A 15,473-nucleotide genomic window follows, 5' to 3' on the forward strand; every position below is an offset into this window, starting at 1 on the left:
AGGGTTGGGGGAGGTGATGACACATTACATAAGGAGAGAGTGTGGGAATATTCAATGCTGTTCACTTCAGTGCACTTGACCAAAATCCTTTCGAGCAAGATCTTTCCAGCATGCCAGATCAATTGTTTCAATGGATTCGGACAGAAATCTATCTAAATAATCAATCAAGTGGCTATGTTGCGGCATCTGTGCCAGATTCCAACATAATGATGGAACTGGCCAGATATCAATGCTGCAAATCGAGTAATGTATGGGCACCGTATGGGCCATGTAATATGACAGCTATACACCAAAGCTCTGGAGATGGACAATGCTATGCTTATTTTGAAAGATGTGCATGCAAATATAGTGCAAACTGAATGCAGCTTGGAAATGGGCCAATCATATGCAGATGCAGCTGATTTTGATTGACCTATTTCCAAGCTGCATGCAGTTTGCATTAAATACGCTGGCACTCCTGCAGAAATTTGCATCACATTGTCAATTATGTTGTATTGGTATATGGTCGGTACTGGTATCATCACTGCCTTTAAATATTTGCTTTCCGAATCCTTACCTATCAGGGTCATCGCTGAAGTAGTAATTCACTTTTCCAAAGGTGCCCACATCATTGTCCGTGGCCTGAAAAAGATAAGAAGTAGCAGCATTTATCCAGTGTATTATATGATGCAGGTCTTTAAAAAAAAAAGAAAAAAAAAAAAAAAAGCTTAGCCTAGCAAATGGTTACAATTAATGACTATTTTTATCACATTTTTATTTTAACTGCTAACAATCCAATTTACATGTGTGATAGGCCTGGAACACACTAGGAATCACTGCAGCACTTTAAAATTGCTGCAGCGGTGTGTGCGGCAATACCTAGGGCGTGTGCGACCGCGATTTCCCAACGCTTGGAAGCGATGTACAGTGAACCGTACAGTCCTTCCAACTTGCAATTTTTTTTTTAAAAAACCCAAAACTATATTATACTTACCAGGCGTCCTTCTTCCATCCCTAGCCCTGCCCCCTAAAGGAAGAGGTAATGGGTGCTTCTACAGGACCAATCAGATAAGCGCCTGAGACCGCTTTCTATAGAGGGCAGGGCTACGGACGGAAGAAGGAAATCCCCTAGCGAGCTCAAAATGCTACGTGTCCTGTGATTGCCCCTAATTGTGATTGCCCCTAATCACAATTGCACTAATGGGTCCCCCCCCCCCCAACCAACTTACACTGGCAAAGCAGTTTTGGGAATCAAAGGCAATTGTCTGTGATCCCAAAACGCTGCCAAAAACACACAAGAGGGTTCCAAGCCATAGGGATCAATGAACCTGACTGCCAACACAGAAGGAGTGTAGACTTGCATTTAGGAGTTCCATGCAAAGAACATACAATAAAAAAATGCCCTGATACACTTCATTGCCACATCATCTTTGAGACCTCAGCCATCTGGTGTGTGTGCATCCAGTCTAGCGATTAGGAATCCCAAAACCTACCACCCAGATAACTGCTTGTTATGGACAAATTCTTCTAGCCGTTAGCTGAGCAAGTACTATATTAGAAAGTGCATTTTTGGAAGCAGGAAAAAAGGGTGCCGACGGCTAGTGGATGAAAAGAGCACCACCATAGACACTAATGCAATTATTAATATGGCGAACCCCCCCCCCCCCCCCCCCCCCCCCCCCCGAAAAAATGGCACCCGATAAATATTGTTAACAACATTAGAACATTGACGTTTTTAAAGTATGTTAGGTACTTATCCGTTAGCCGGGCGCATCCGGCAGGTGGCGCTAATTACTATTCCCCCTCCAGGCCGACATGGATAGTAGGGAAAGATGCAACTCTGGTGGAGTTTTGTTGCCACCTGCCGGATGCGCCCGGCTAACGGATAAGTACCGTATGTTATTTTAGAAACTTGCAACGTCACGTTATAGTAGTCATATTATTTTGTTTGTGTGTACAGATTTTATGTTATCAAATATATTATCGTTTCTATGTGTAAAAGGGTATTTCTGCAGGGGGAGTGGTTAGGGTTAAGCACCACCACCGGGGGGAGTGGTTAGGGTTAAGCACAACCAAGGGGGTGGTTAGGGTTAAGCACCACCAGGGGAGTGGTCAGTTTTACGCACCACCAGGGGTGGGTTCTGTGTGAGGGAAGGGTTGGGGTAAGCTGTATTGTTGAATTACGTTACGATTTTTAACGTTAATATATTTTTATCAACTTCCATCTATTTTAAAAGTATATTTATCATTAACCAATTTTGTTAACAATGTTTATCGTTATTGAGATTTGGTTATCCAGCCGGGCTCTTTTTTCCTGATGTCATTTTTAGACTTACAGTACAAGAGCTCTCCATCAAAAATGGTTCAAAGATAAACCCATAACACTGACAATGCTTGCTTGTGGGCTGCCTGAGCCAAAAACATAAGCATAATTCAAATTCAGTGTCAAGTCTTCCATGAGCACAGATTATACAACACTAGTAATGCACACAGTCACCTACTGTCCTAATATAGAGTGCTCTGCACTCAGTCTCTCTTGTTGTCACTGTCAGGAACTGGCCCGCGGCACACCTGCGTATACGGTTCCCGACTGCGGGTTTGACCAGATCAAGCGGGGAGCAGCCTTATTCAAGCTACAAACAAGGCTGGGCCCCCTTAAACACTTCCCACTGCCGCCACTAGCCGTTGCTAGACACGTCCACTCAGCTGTCGAGTGCTCAACATGCAATCTGCGTTTTCGTATTTGGGTCAGCTTTGCGCTTTAGGCCAAATGCGGTAACGCCACGCACCCACACACACAGTACAGTTGTACAGTAACACAGCACAATCAGGCACTGACTTGTAATGCAAGTTACACTGTTGTGCAGCAAAACCACTAACCGTTGTTCCGAACGATATTGTTAGCCACTCCCACTCTGCTGTCGAGCGCAGAAGTGCCCCATACACACAATGCAATTACAATTTCATATGGTAGTGTTGTTCAAGCATACAATTAGGCATGGACTTATACACAGTTACACTGCAGTCTCTTCTAGGCTGTGAATGTTAGTTTAGTACAGCAGAAGTCAAGTTTATTAAATAACAATTTAATATTCCAGGAAAAATGTGGAACAATGCAGAAAGTAATATATGTACAAAAAACAAAGTAAAAAATTTACAAAGTAAAAGTTACAAGATAAAAGTTACAAAAAATACACACAAGGATATTTGCGTAAAAATAAAATGGGGATTAAAACGTTACCAACTTGAAGGTCTAAACGTTGTTGCCGGGAGCACGCCGTTTTTTCGACCAGGAGTCGAGATCATCCCTAGCTATGCGCTATCTCCAGGAGAAGATGCCCTGTGACTGTTGTGGACCAACTTAAAGGGCTCGTTTCCACCATAGCGAATCCGCATGCGGCGACGAGATGCGGATTCGCTTGTTACAGTGAAGTGGCCGGGGCTGTTTTCACATGTGCGGCGTGCGGGAGCGATTTGGCGGCGGGCCAAATCTGCACGACGGGACCCACAGAATTTGCCTGCGTCGGGAATCCGTGCGAATCGCCGCTAATGTATTTAATAGTAAAAACGCATGCGTTTGTTACATGCGTTTTTACCCGCGATTTCGCACCTTTTTCAATGTTATTTTGCCCTGGCAGTGTCATGGTTAATTTCGCATGGCACCCTGCCATGCGAAATCGCACGCGAAATCGCGGGTAAAAACGCATGCGGAAACGCATCCGCATGCGTTTTTACAAGCGTCGGAATGCCGGCGAAATCGCGTCGCAACAGTGGAAACGGGCCCAAATAGTCCTAAGTGTCCCCTGGGGCATTTAATGTCCAGCCCCAGGAACTAATGCAATCTCCTAGATTGTGACATCACCCAATGCTTGTCATAGTCTTCCTGTGATATGCGAACTTTAAAGGGTTCCTGTTTTAGCGTTTTGAAGGTTGCAGAATTCAACAGGTAAGATTGTATCCTAACAGACATCAAAAGGCTTCCTCAACATTATTTCCTAGCATCAAAGCTTTCCTGTCTCCGTTTTTAAAGTCTGCAGAGATTTCCAACCCCTTCCAGCCGGCTGTCATGTAAATTTCAAACCTTCAGGTGTCAGCTTCCCCTGTTCCCGAGACTCTGGTAGGCTTGCTTTGTATAATGGGACAATGGCTGACTCCAGAGTTAAAAAGCCATGCCGACCAGCCTATTCTTCTTCAATAGGCAGATAATTAGCAGTAGACACAGTTTCCCCTGCTGGACAATGAGGGAAGAGGTAATGTACATTTACATGCAGACTCACATTAGCCTTCAGTTTACTCTGGCCAGGTGACCAATTACTCCCAAGCACAATACACATCTGAGGTTTTACCCAGTAGACAGAAACAGGACAGAAATATGTTCTGTTATTATCCTTAACATTATCAGCACCCCAATATATCACCACAGTCACCACCTGCTCCACCGCAATCCAACAATATACTTTACTAGTCATGTCTACACAAACAGCTACTTTCACTGCAGTGATCTGATTGTGCTGCAAGGTGTGAAAAGGATCAAATTATAAACATGTGGAACACCGTTACACAATACATTTGCAGTTATTTTGATTTGAAGATCGTTTAATTTTTTTTTTTTTACAAAATGTGATTTATACATGCCTTCCCTGGGACCTCATCTAACAATTTCATGTCCTATCTATGCCCAACTTCGAGTGGAATTAAACCCAGGACTTCCTCTCTGCTCTAAAGGATTAGCCACAGCATGGTAACCTTTAGGGGAAAATAAACCTCCATTACAATTTGTGGAAATCCTAAAAAACAAACAAACCCTGTTTTAAGTTTGTTCCACACTCCTGGGAGCACAAAAAGGGTTAATCCTCAGTGTGTAATTATGAGCAAAGAACCCTGGCAGAGCTCACAGCTCTGATTGGGCTGGTGCACACCAGAGCGGTTCTGGAGCATTTTTCAAAACGCTTGCAGGAGGAAAACCGCTTGGCTAATGAAAGTGAATGGGATGGTGCACACCAGTGTGGGTCGTTTTTTCCACAAACGCAAACTCGGAGGCTGCCGCATTTTCAGATTTCTGAGGCGTTTCTGCCTCAATGTTCAAGTATAGGAAAGTGGAAATCCGCTCTGAAAAATGCTAGATCAGAGCGTTTTTCCAGGCGTTTTTATTACAGAAGCTGTTCAGTAACAGCTTTACCGTAACAATATTTGAAATGTGCTACACATAAACGCTCCAAAAACTGCTAGGCATGTTTAGAAAACATGCCTAGAATCGCTCTGAAATCTGCTTCAAAAACCTCTAGCGCTTTGCAGATCTGCTAGAGGTTTTTGGCGTGCACGGGGCCTTTCACAGCTGCTGATAAGATCTAATTAGACATTTTGGTGTGGCTAACCAAACACAGGACACACAAACTATATGTGGAATAAAAACTTTTCATTGTGTGCTGTACAAGAGTTCTGGTTCACTTTCATGCCATCTGATTTACAAGAATGAAAAGAGTGAACAACTCTTACAAAATAAGCACACAAGTTGCAGCAATTTATTTTACTAGCCCAATATAGCACCTGTCGAGCACACAGGTTTAAGCTGAGAACTGTAGTATGTCTACCCAGTGAGTCGCTCAACACTATAAATTACAGCAGCTGCTCTCTACGCCCAGTGTCAGGATGTGACCTCCCTAATTTCTGTAATAACTTTACTATAAATTACAGTCAGTTCCCTACCAGACAAAAGACAGAGGTTAGAATGCACATGTAAATCACAACATGGGTTGGAAAATTATAGATTATAACTAAGTGCTTCTGACTAGAAGTGCCACAGAAATTTTTTTCACACCAGCAAAATGAGCAATGACAGAATGTATAAAACAGTGTAGTAAAATTTTGTCATTGTAACTAATAGAATCCAGAAAATTCAAACTTCAATTCAGCATTCTGAATAATTGAGTATAGTGTAGTAGGAGGAATCTGAATACACAGTACTACTTTGTGCTAATTACTCTTTTCCGTATGCACTGAGAGGGGCTTGAATTAGAGCCCTGCATCGGGTTGTGTACCCGGGGGTTACCTGAACTGCGGGTCGGGTTCAGGTACCAGTTCTGATTCCAATCGGATTGTGGGTAGCGGCCCTACTGGTGCGGGTCAGGTCGCGGGAAGTGAAAGCAAGCAAGCATGAGATAATTGTCATAATTTAGTCAAAAGTATAGAAAAAAAAAAAAAAAGATCTTAAACACTTCTTTGGCTTTACTTTGTGTATAAAAATAGGTTTCACTTACTTTACAGCCTTCCAGCGAGACTACCAATGTATATTTTATAGTAAAATGGAAAAAGCGGGTTGCGGGTCAGGTTGTGGGTCTGGAGGCCTGTGGGTTGGGTAAGGGTACCAGATTCACCAGAAAGCGGGTTGCGGGTTAGGTTGTGGGTGTGGAGGCCTCCGGGTTGGGTCGGGTGAGGGTACCAGATTCACCAGAAAGCGGGTTGTGGGTCTGGAGGTCTGTGGGTCACGTCGGGGCGGTGAGGGTACCAGATTCACCAGAAAGTGGGTTGCAGGTCGGGTATGGGTCTCGGGGCTGCAAGTGCGGATCTGCAAAATTAGACCCACGCAGGCCTCTAGCTTGAGAGCTCCAAGATGGTGTAACATGACTGGTTCCTTATTGGCCTCATTCAGAGGGGAGGCTGAACTGTGCACTTGTTGGGCAGTGATTCAGGTGCAATTATAATACAGCTGAATTACAGCATCTGTAACACCATGTGTGGTGGCTCTAGACACGCGATGGTGTTACCTGGTGACAGACAACCGCACCATGTTGCATCTGAACCAGAGGCGTAGCTAAGGAGCTATGGGCCCCAGTGCAAGTTTTACATTGGGCACCCACCAGCACTCTACATAATAAATGATACAGGGTGCCAAAACCTGCCAAGGACAGCCACAGTCTCAGAAGTGCAAGAAGAGGGTGGGTAACAGTTTGTTACCGATTACTACTATTCAACGCATCTATAGAAGTGATCATTACTTGCACAGGATCAATAGAGAGCTAATAATGGGGTTGAGGGAGGGCCACTTGGGGCCCCTTTGGCCCAAGGACCCCGGTGCGGTTGCAACCTCTGCATCCCCTATTGCTACACCTTTGTCTGAGCACAACTGCTGCCACCCTCAGGTGTGACTCCGTGGGGAGGGCCGTCTGTCCACCATTGGTACCGAGTGCTAACAAGTGCCCAGCCGAGGCAAGAGAGCAGCTGAAAGGCAGTTAATTCACTGCCTTCAGCAGCCCATATGAAAGAGCCCTAACTCTGTCTGGTTACTCAGACTTGTAGGCTGCTCACCTATTCTAACCAGTCCCAAAGACCTACTTCATAAAGCTTTATCGTTGTCCTATCCATGAACCACTGGAGAATAAAGAACCTGGCATATCTGACTGTAAATGTAAGAAAATGTCTGCTCAGTTCACAAAGAATGTGAGCTATGAAAATTAGATTAAACAGGAGATCTGAGCAAAATATAAAGACATGTTGCATTTACATACTGTATGTGTAAAAGTTGGAATAAAGATATTGTTGTACTTTTGCATGTCTTTTTTCAACAGACAGTGCAAAAAAAAAAATACATAAAATCTATGTTTACACTTTTTGTTTTAGCATGATGACAGAGTCCCTTATATAAATCCTTGCGCATTTATATAGCACTGTCATTATTTGCAGTGTTATACAGAGCCCATAGCCATGTCATTAACTATCCCTGACAGGCGCTCACAATCTAACTGCTACCACTTTTATAGTCTTGTGTCTCTAGCATAGTCTAAAGCCAATTTTGGAAGGGGAACAATTTAAATGACCAGTATGTTTTGGGGATGTGGGAGGAAACCAGAGCACCCTGAGGAATTTAAGCAAAATGATTTACTGCCATCAGCATAAAGCAATATAAACTGAGCATTAAAGCTGCTACTGTTAGGATTCATTACAGGTGTAGTCATATGGCAATTGTTATATAAGTCATTAGCCTTATCGCCAGTATAAAGCGGGAGATCCAAAACTAGTTTAGGGTATTTGCAAATTTTATTCTAAAATATTTCAACTGGGAACCAAACCAGAAGAGGTTAGGTATTTGGATAAATGTCTAGGTGATCAGAGTTCCTCTATAAGTTCAGAAAGAATACCTTGATGGCACTGTGGGCCTACACGTCTCGTATCTCCTCATTTTTAGCAGTGGTAGACTCCTAGACCCATGGGCCCATATGCAATTAATTTTTTCACCTGAGTTATCTCCTAGGAGATAATTTTTATCTTCTCTTTAAACTACATTTTCAGCAATTTACAATTGAAAAAGTACCCAAATGTTGGTGAAAAAGTACTATCAAATGTACTTTGGGTATTTTCTTGGTTGCTGGTTGCTTAAAAGGCATTTTATGATAGGTTGTGAAAATATCACCTAGAAGAAAACTAAGGTGAAAAAGTTAATTGCATATGGTCCCTGGTATCACTATGGATGCTGTTATTTTCATGTTGGATTATTTTATTATGTTTTCTCACAGCCACCTGTAAAAATTTGTTTGATTATATTTTTGCCAATATCTGTTTGTACTGCTATTTTACATTTCAACAATAAAGCTTTAAATGTTTAAAAAACATAATAAAAAAAGCATACTTTCAAAAGTTATTTCATCTGTAGCCAGGGGGTGAAAAAATGCTTTATGTATTGCAAATTAAATTCTTCATTAAAGATGATGCGGAAAAAGGTAAGCTGTTATAATATGAAATATTTCCAATTCTTGAGTCTTTTATGTGTTACAGGAACAACTATGGATGCACAGTTGGCCACAGAGGAAAAAAACAAAAAAACAATGAATCACCATCACCCACTGTCACTAAAAATACTATATTGTTTGTTTGCATTTTGCATTAAGATACATGCTGAAAGAAAATAGTTTTACCCCCATAAAGACTCTGTAATGAATAACTACATTTTTCTGCAGCTCGTAAAAAGAATAAAATGCTTTTTTGTTTACTGCATAAAAAAAACAAGTTTACTCACTAAGTGACCTATAATTAAGCCCTGTGGTTCTTTACAGAGAAGCAGTAAAACAAGACAATCACAAACCAGCCGGTTAAGTTCCAAACAAATATCAAATTCCGCCTGTAATATGGACATCCTGATTCAAAAATATCTTCTATTTTAGTATCCAAACCAATAAAACATGAAAAAAAAAGCTAAACAGAAAACATTTACATTTAAAGTCAAGGCGGAATAGGTCCCTTCTTATGCAATGTTAAGACAGTGATGTGTAGGTATTGTTTATACACAAATAACGACTCCTACAAATTGTGTTAAAATTTGAGCTGGTATTTGAATCTGGGTTCCTACATTTGGAAACCCTAAGTATGCCCATACACCGCACTTCAGCACCAAAGCTAGTGCAGAGGATCATGGAGAGGTCACTCACGTGCAGTTCACACCATGCTTCACATGACTCCAATGCTTCCTCCTTCCAGCTTGGAAGGAGGAGACATCAGGGTCACATGGAGTGTGATGCAGATCGCAACCCTGTGAGCCTCTCCACTAGAGATGGGCCGAACCTCCGATTTTCAGTTCGCGAACCCCCTTTGCGGAAGGTTCGGTTCGCGGAAAAGTTTGCGAACCGCAATAGACTTCAATGGGGATGCGAACTTTGAAAACTAGAAAAAATTATGCTGGCCACAAAAGTGATGGAAAAGATGTTTCAAGGGGTCTAACACCTGGACGGGGTATGGCGGAGTGGGATACATGCCCAAAGTCCCGGGGAAAAATCTGGATGTGACGCAAAGCAGCGTTTTAAGGACAGAAATGACATTGAATGCTAAATTGCAGGCCTAAAGTGCTTTCAAACATCTTGCATGTGTATACATCAATCAGGGAGTATAATTAGAGTTCTGCTTCACACTGACACACCAAACTCACTGTGTAACGCACCGCTAACAGCTGTTTGCGTAGTGACGGCCGTGCTGGACTGTTGTGCACCGTGGCGAGAGTGTAGGCCGTGGCGGTTTTCAAGCCCATATGGTCGCCGGGCTAAAGGTAGTTATATGCAGTGAGGTGGGTTCACTCAACACAACAGGTAGTTCGATGCAGTGAGGTGGGTTTACTGAACAGTAAAGGTACTTAGATGCAGTGAGGTGGGTTCACTCAACACAACAGGTAGTTAAATGCAGTGAGCTGGGTTCACTCAACACAAAGCTAGGTATATGCAGTGATGAGGTGGGTTAAGTAAACACAACAGGTACTGGGTATATGCAGTACTGGGTAGTACAATGTGCAGCTCCTTGTCACACACACAGATAGTCACTGAATGTGCTGGGCTGCTAGCAGTGGCACACACACTATGAATTAGCAAGGCTGTGCATGCAACAAAAGTGTCAGTTTGACACACAGAAAAAAAAAAAATACAGGATGAGCTCTGAAAAGAGCTGTTGAGGGGTGCTATAAAAGCAATAATAATCAGCCAGGAGCAAACTAAGCAGCCAAGAACCTAACTAATCTGTCCCTAGAAGACCAAGTCTGCAGCAGCTGTCCCTAGTCTGTCTCTAGCAGGCACACGAGTGAGGCTAATGGCCGCCGGAGCCTGCATTATAGAAGGGGGGTGGGGCTCCAGGGCTTAGTGTAGCCTGAATGGCTACAATGTGCCTGCTGACTGTGATGCAGAGGGTCAAAGTTGACCCCCAAAGTGCATTATGGGGCGAATCGAACTTCCACTAAAGTTCGCCTGGTCCAGGCGAACGCAAACCACTGAAGTTCGCCTGGAACCGTTCGGCCCATCTCTACTCTCCACTAGCTTTGGTGCTGAAGTGTGGTTTATGGCATAATTTCGGTTTTGAAATTAACAAACCTGGATTGGAGCACCAACACTAGTTAAAATGGCATATCTCATCAATAAGCTCAGCTCCCCACCCTATATACACACACACACACACACACACACACACACACCTTACCCGGTGGGTGATTTTGGGTGACTCCCAATAAGTAGAGTGTTTGTAAAACAATTACAGATTCTCTGTGGTTCCAGTAGTGCAAAAACATGGTCACACCTCCTCCATCAATTGCCAAACTCTAATAGAGCTTTCAAACACTAACTATCCTAACCCTCCACTGTGTATTTTGTGCATCTGCAGCTGGAGTATTTACTGCCATCTCAACAGTAGGGGTGTAAGACCAAAAATCATTTCAGTCGACTACATGGAGAACTCCAAAGTGCCCACCAGATGAACAGGTATGTCGGCATCATACATAGAGCTTGTTAAAATTCTTCAAAAATGCTTTAGAAATAATTTCTTCTTTTCTTAGGGGAAAGTGGAGCTAAAATAAGGCAAAACTGACACCGTATTCTGCAGTCAGGGGAAGTCTCTGCCCGCTATAACTCTATTATTATTATTATTATTATTATTAATGAGTCATATGATCAGCTCACAGCTACCAGAAACAGTGAAGGGGAAAGGGAAGGAGGCAATTTGGACAGAAGATACTGCATAATTTTCAGAATTCATTTCCAAATGACTTTTAAAAGATTTTTTCTCAGCACTGGCTGGATATAACCTCCTTAGCGAAAATCCCGAGTCAGGCTCGGAATGGAAATCCGCAGCACAGAGCAGTAATCCTGTGCCTGAGTGAGTTATATGGAGTTGCTGCTGCAGATCTCTGTGTGGTATGTTTTATTCTTGTTTTAAGGGTCTAAAAACTTGTGAAAAAATTGCACGGCTTTTAGACCCTAAATCCGGAAGTAATCATAACGCCAGGGAGGTTAAAATAACAGGTATGTGTGTACTATCATAAGCATGCACTAAGTATTGAAGGCTACTGTTAAATTTAGCTGAGTTGTGGGCAGCCAACATTCTGAATTAAAATGAACATTAAAAGTGGAGAGAAGAAAAAATAGCAGTGAGATAAATAATGAGATAAAGAGTAGGCGAATGAAGAGGAGGGGAGAGAGAGAGAGAGAGAGAGAGAGAGAGAGAGAGAGAGAGAGAAATAAAGACAAACATACCGACCAACCTTTGCTTTGAGGGCTCTACAATATACCATCAATTGGACTATGCACCCAATACACTTGACATTGTTTAACAAGAGTTTAAATGGCTGGGCCTTCTTCTTAGTAATGCTGAAGCTAGCTAATGCAAGCAGTCAAGAAAAGGGTAGTTGGAGAATCAATTACTAATTTAACTTACACAATAATGACAATTGTGCAGGTACAGCCAAGGGAGAAAGATTTCCAATAAGTCATTGAAGCATACTTCGCCAGTAAATGAGCATGACAATATGCAGCAGTCATGAAGCACTAAATGGACTATGAATGCATTGGGTAATGAAGGAATTTTACCAGCCTATGCTAGAAAAGCTTGCTTTAATAACAGATTTACCCTGAAGGGACATGATGCACTAATACACAATTAATTTGTTTACTTGTATGGTATTTTTTATGGTGCCTATTAACTGTGCTTATCCAATTAAATGTAGTCTTTTAAATGTATTCATACATGTACATTTAATTGTGATTAGGTAGATGCATATAATCATATTAGAGAAAATTCATAACTTAAAACCCTTAATTTTCTAAGTGTACTCTCACAAATGAGGTCTCTGTCTTAAAGTGGGATCAAATGTAAAATTATATTTTTGCTCTAAAACATTGAGCAATAAAACAATTTGAAACAGTACAAGATTGGTCTTATGTCATTTCAAGGCTTATTTACTCTACACCAATGCAAATTCATAACATTGCTGATTTCAGGAAAAATGATCAGATTGGCTTGTAATTAAGTAATTATTCACCCCCCCCCCCCCCTCCCCCAGATACAGCATAAACTTTTCTGCATGGTTTACTTAGCTACAGTTCAAGTCAATCTGATAGCACTAGTAAGGCAACTGCAATCTTATTAGCTTATATGTTAAGTGAAAAGTTTGAGTACTTCCAACTTGGAAACCAATATTTTTAGCTATTAGATTTATGCTGTGTTTAATGCATATGTTACAGCCAGAACAGAAGTTTGGCCACTTCGGGTTTTAGCCGGTCAAAACTAGAAGTGGCCGTCGCACTGCGGCCAATGTGAGAAACAGATTGAATCCACCCAACTCCGTTCCTGTCCCCGGCTCTGGCTCCTCCCCACCCCCCACCTTTTGACTTTGGGGCTTCTGTCAGTGGGGGCCACACGTGCCCCCCCCCCCCCCCTCAGAGTAGTTCGTTATGGCAGGAAAATGGGGATTTCCTGCAGAGCGAGTGCTGGCAGAAGCAATGTCTGCAGCGTTCCAGCTCTGCTTTCCTGCTGCGACACTTACTATATAATTATGGCGCACAACATTTATGGTTACAAACAAGCTGAAATATCCACTATACCTCTGCCATTAGATTTGCAAAATGTTGTCTATTCTGGCACTTACTGTATAATTATGGCGCATGAAATTTATCGTAACAAACAACCCCAAGTATTCGCTATACTCGCTATCCTCTGCCATGGATTTCATTTAACATAACAAACCGATACGATCGAGCTGCGGCTCCTAACCTACTTTGACCAAGTGGACCCTCCCAAAACTATCAGTGGCTTGCAGATATCACAGATTTCAGCCAGTGCTCATGTCCTGCGCAGGGAAAAGGATCACTCCTGAAATCTTCTTGTGCTTGATCTCCATTCTGAGGAGCTCTTGGATACAGTGGCACGGTAACTATCACCACAGAAACATTTTAAACTTTGTGCTGCCCTCTGAACTCTTTCCTTTCCATTGACCTGCATGACAGCGGCTATAGACACTCAGATAAGCTGAGCACCAGAGTAATTTGTGTGCCTGGGTGGTGGTGGTAGTAGTAGTAGTAGTAGTAGTAGTAGTAGTAAGGCAGACATAGTAGTTAGGCGGAAGTTAGAGTTAGGAGAAGTTTGGGGGAGGGAAGTGTTAGATGCAGATAGGGGAGGGTTAGTATAAGAATAGAGGTACAGTGAGGGATAGTACAGTATTGGTGTGATTATCAATATTCTACTACCAGGTGCCTTTTTTAAATGTATGCCTTACAAGGAAAAGCATACAGGAAACTTTAAGAATCCGCCATTTTCGGTTCGCGGACCCCGTTCGTGAACTTTTGCGGAAGGTTCGGTTCGACCGAACTTTCGCGAACCGCAATAGACTTTAATGGGGAGGTGAACTTAAATATTTTGAAAATTTTCTGCTGACTAGAAAAATGATAGAAATTATGTTTCAAGGTGTCTAATACCTGGAGCTAGACATGGTTGAGTGAAATACACATCAAAAGTCCCAGTAAAAATTCGGGATTTCATACTAAGCAGTGTTTTAAGGTCAGAGATCTCATTGAATGTTCAGTTGCAGGCCTACACTGCTTTACAACATCAGGAAGTGTAATCCCTCTCTCCCTCCCTTCTCCATCACTCCCGTCTCATCTTCCAGGGAATTGTAGTATTTCAAAAGCCAGCTTACATACCTTGGCTGGGAATTGAACCCAGGTCTGAGTGCGTGGTAGGTAGCTTACTTAACCACTATACCACCACCACCACTACATGCTGAAGCCAGCCTAGCATGTACCATTATGATATATCCAAGAGAAAATTGCTTAAGGATTTGTAGTATGTCAAAAGCTAACTCACATTGGCCAGGAATAGAACCCAGGCCGCTCTGTAGGCTGCTATCCTAACCATTATACCACCAACACTACATGCTGAAACTTCTTGGAGCAGACTTACTTCCTCCCTCCAAAAGACACACATACATCCCCATAAAATCATTCAACTGCAACTGCGTGCACAGTATTTGTGGTACACAGTCTTTGTGGCAAAATTGGTTAGCATGTTTGGCTGTTAACTGAAAGGTTGGTGGTTCAAGCCCACCCAGGCATGGCCTTGCCTTTTGTGTTCAATAGTTGTCTGAAGAGAACCCCAGATAGCCATGTAGATTCATCTCTCTCTCTCTCTCTAGTAGGGATGGTCACCGCTTTCCGCGGAATTGCATTTTCTGCATTTTTGGGCGGAAATTGGTCATTCCATTCTGTTTGGTTGGAACGGAATTGCTTTTTCAATCCGGCGGAACATATATAACATAGCTACGTCTCAAATGGAAAGATCTTTCATGAAAGTATTGTTCATAAACCTATAGCAAGTACAGGTGTCTTCAGCCAGGGTTGCCAAATGGTAGCGTTAGTAATAGTAATCTGTTATATTGAACCACTAAAAGCCAACAACTTGGTTTTCCTTCTATTGTAGTCCTACAGAAGTGAATCTCTCACTTGTCCTCCCTCTCTCCTCTACATTCACGGAACCGGTTGTCAAGTCAAGCAGTGCATCCGCGCAGTATATGATCTTCCCGGGGAATTATTATTGAAAGAGTGTACATCTCTATGCAAGTTTTGTGCGCTGGTATATTCCTGGTCTATCATTGATAATAACACTTAGGCCTCATACACAATTCATTTTCAGAAAACAGTGACAATAGAAACAACCCTTGTATATATTACAGTCTATGATCCCACTACTTTATCTTCCTTTCC

The 15,473-nt window shown here is 42.4% G+C and overlaps 1 protein-coding gene across 2 annotated transcripts in view; it reads right to left on the bottom strand.

Annotated features, from left to right (window-relative positions):
* Positions 1 to 15,473, bottom strand: part of CDH23 (cadherin related 23) — a 1,682,716-nt gene that overhangs the window by 685,978 nt on the left and 981,265 nt on the right. For both annotated transcript variants that reach the window (XM_068258239.1, XM_068258233.1), the window contains exon 14: positions 557 to 621. In XM_068258239.1, coding sequence (XP_068114340.1) covers positions 557 to 621 — 65 coding nt within the window. The remainder of the gene's footprint in view (positions 1 to 556; positions 622 to 15,473) is intronic.

This window comes from Hyperolius riggenbachi, chromosome 10 (genome assembly GCF_040937935.1).
Source record: "Hyperolius riggenbachi isolate aHypRig1 chromosome 10, aHypRig1.pri, whole genome shotgun sequence".
In the NCBI taxonomy this organism is placed as follows: Eukaryota; Metazoa; Chordata; class Amphibia; order Anura; family Hyperoliidae; genus Hyperolius; species Hyperolius riggenbachi.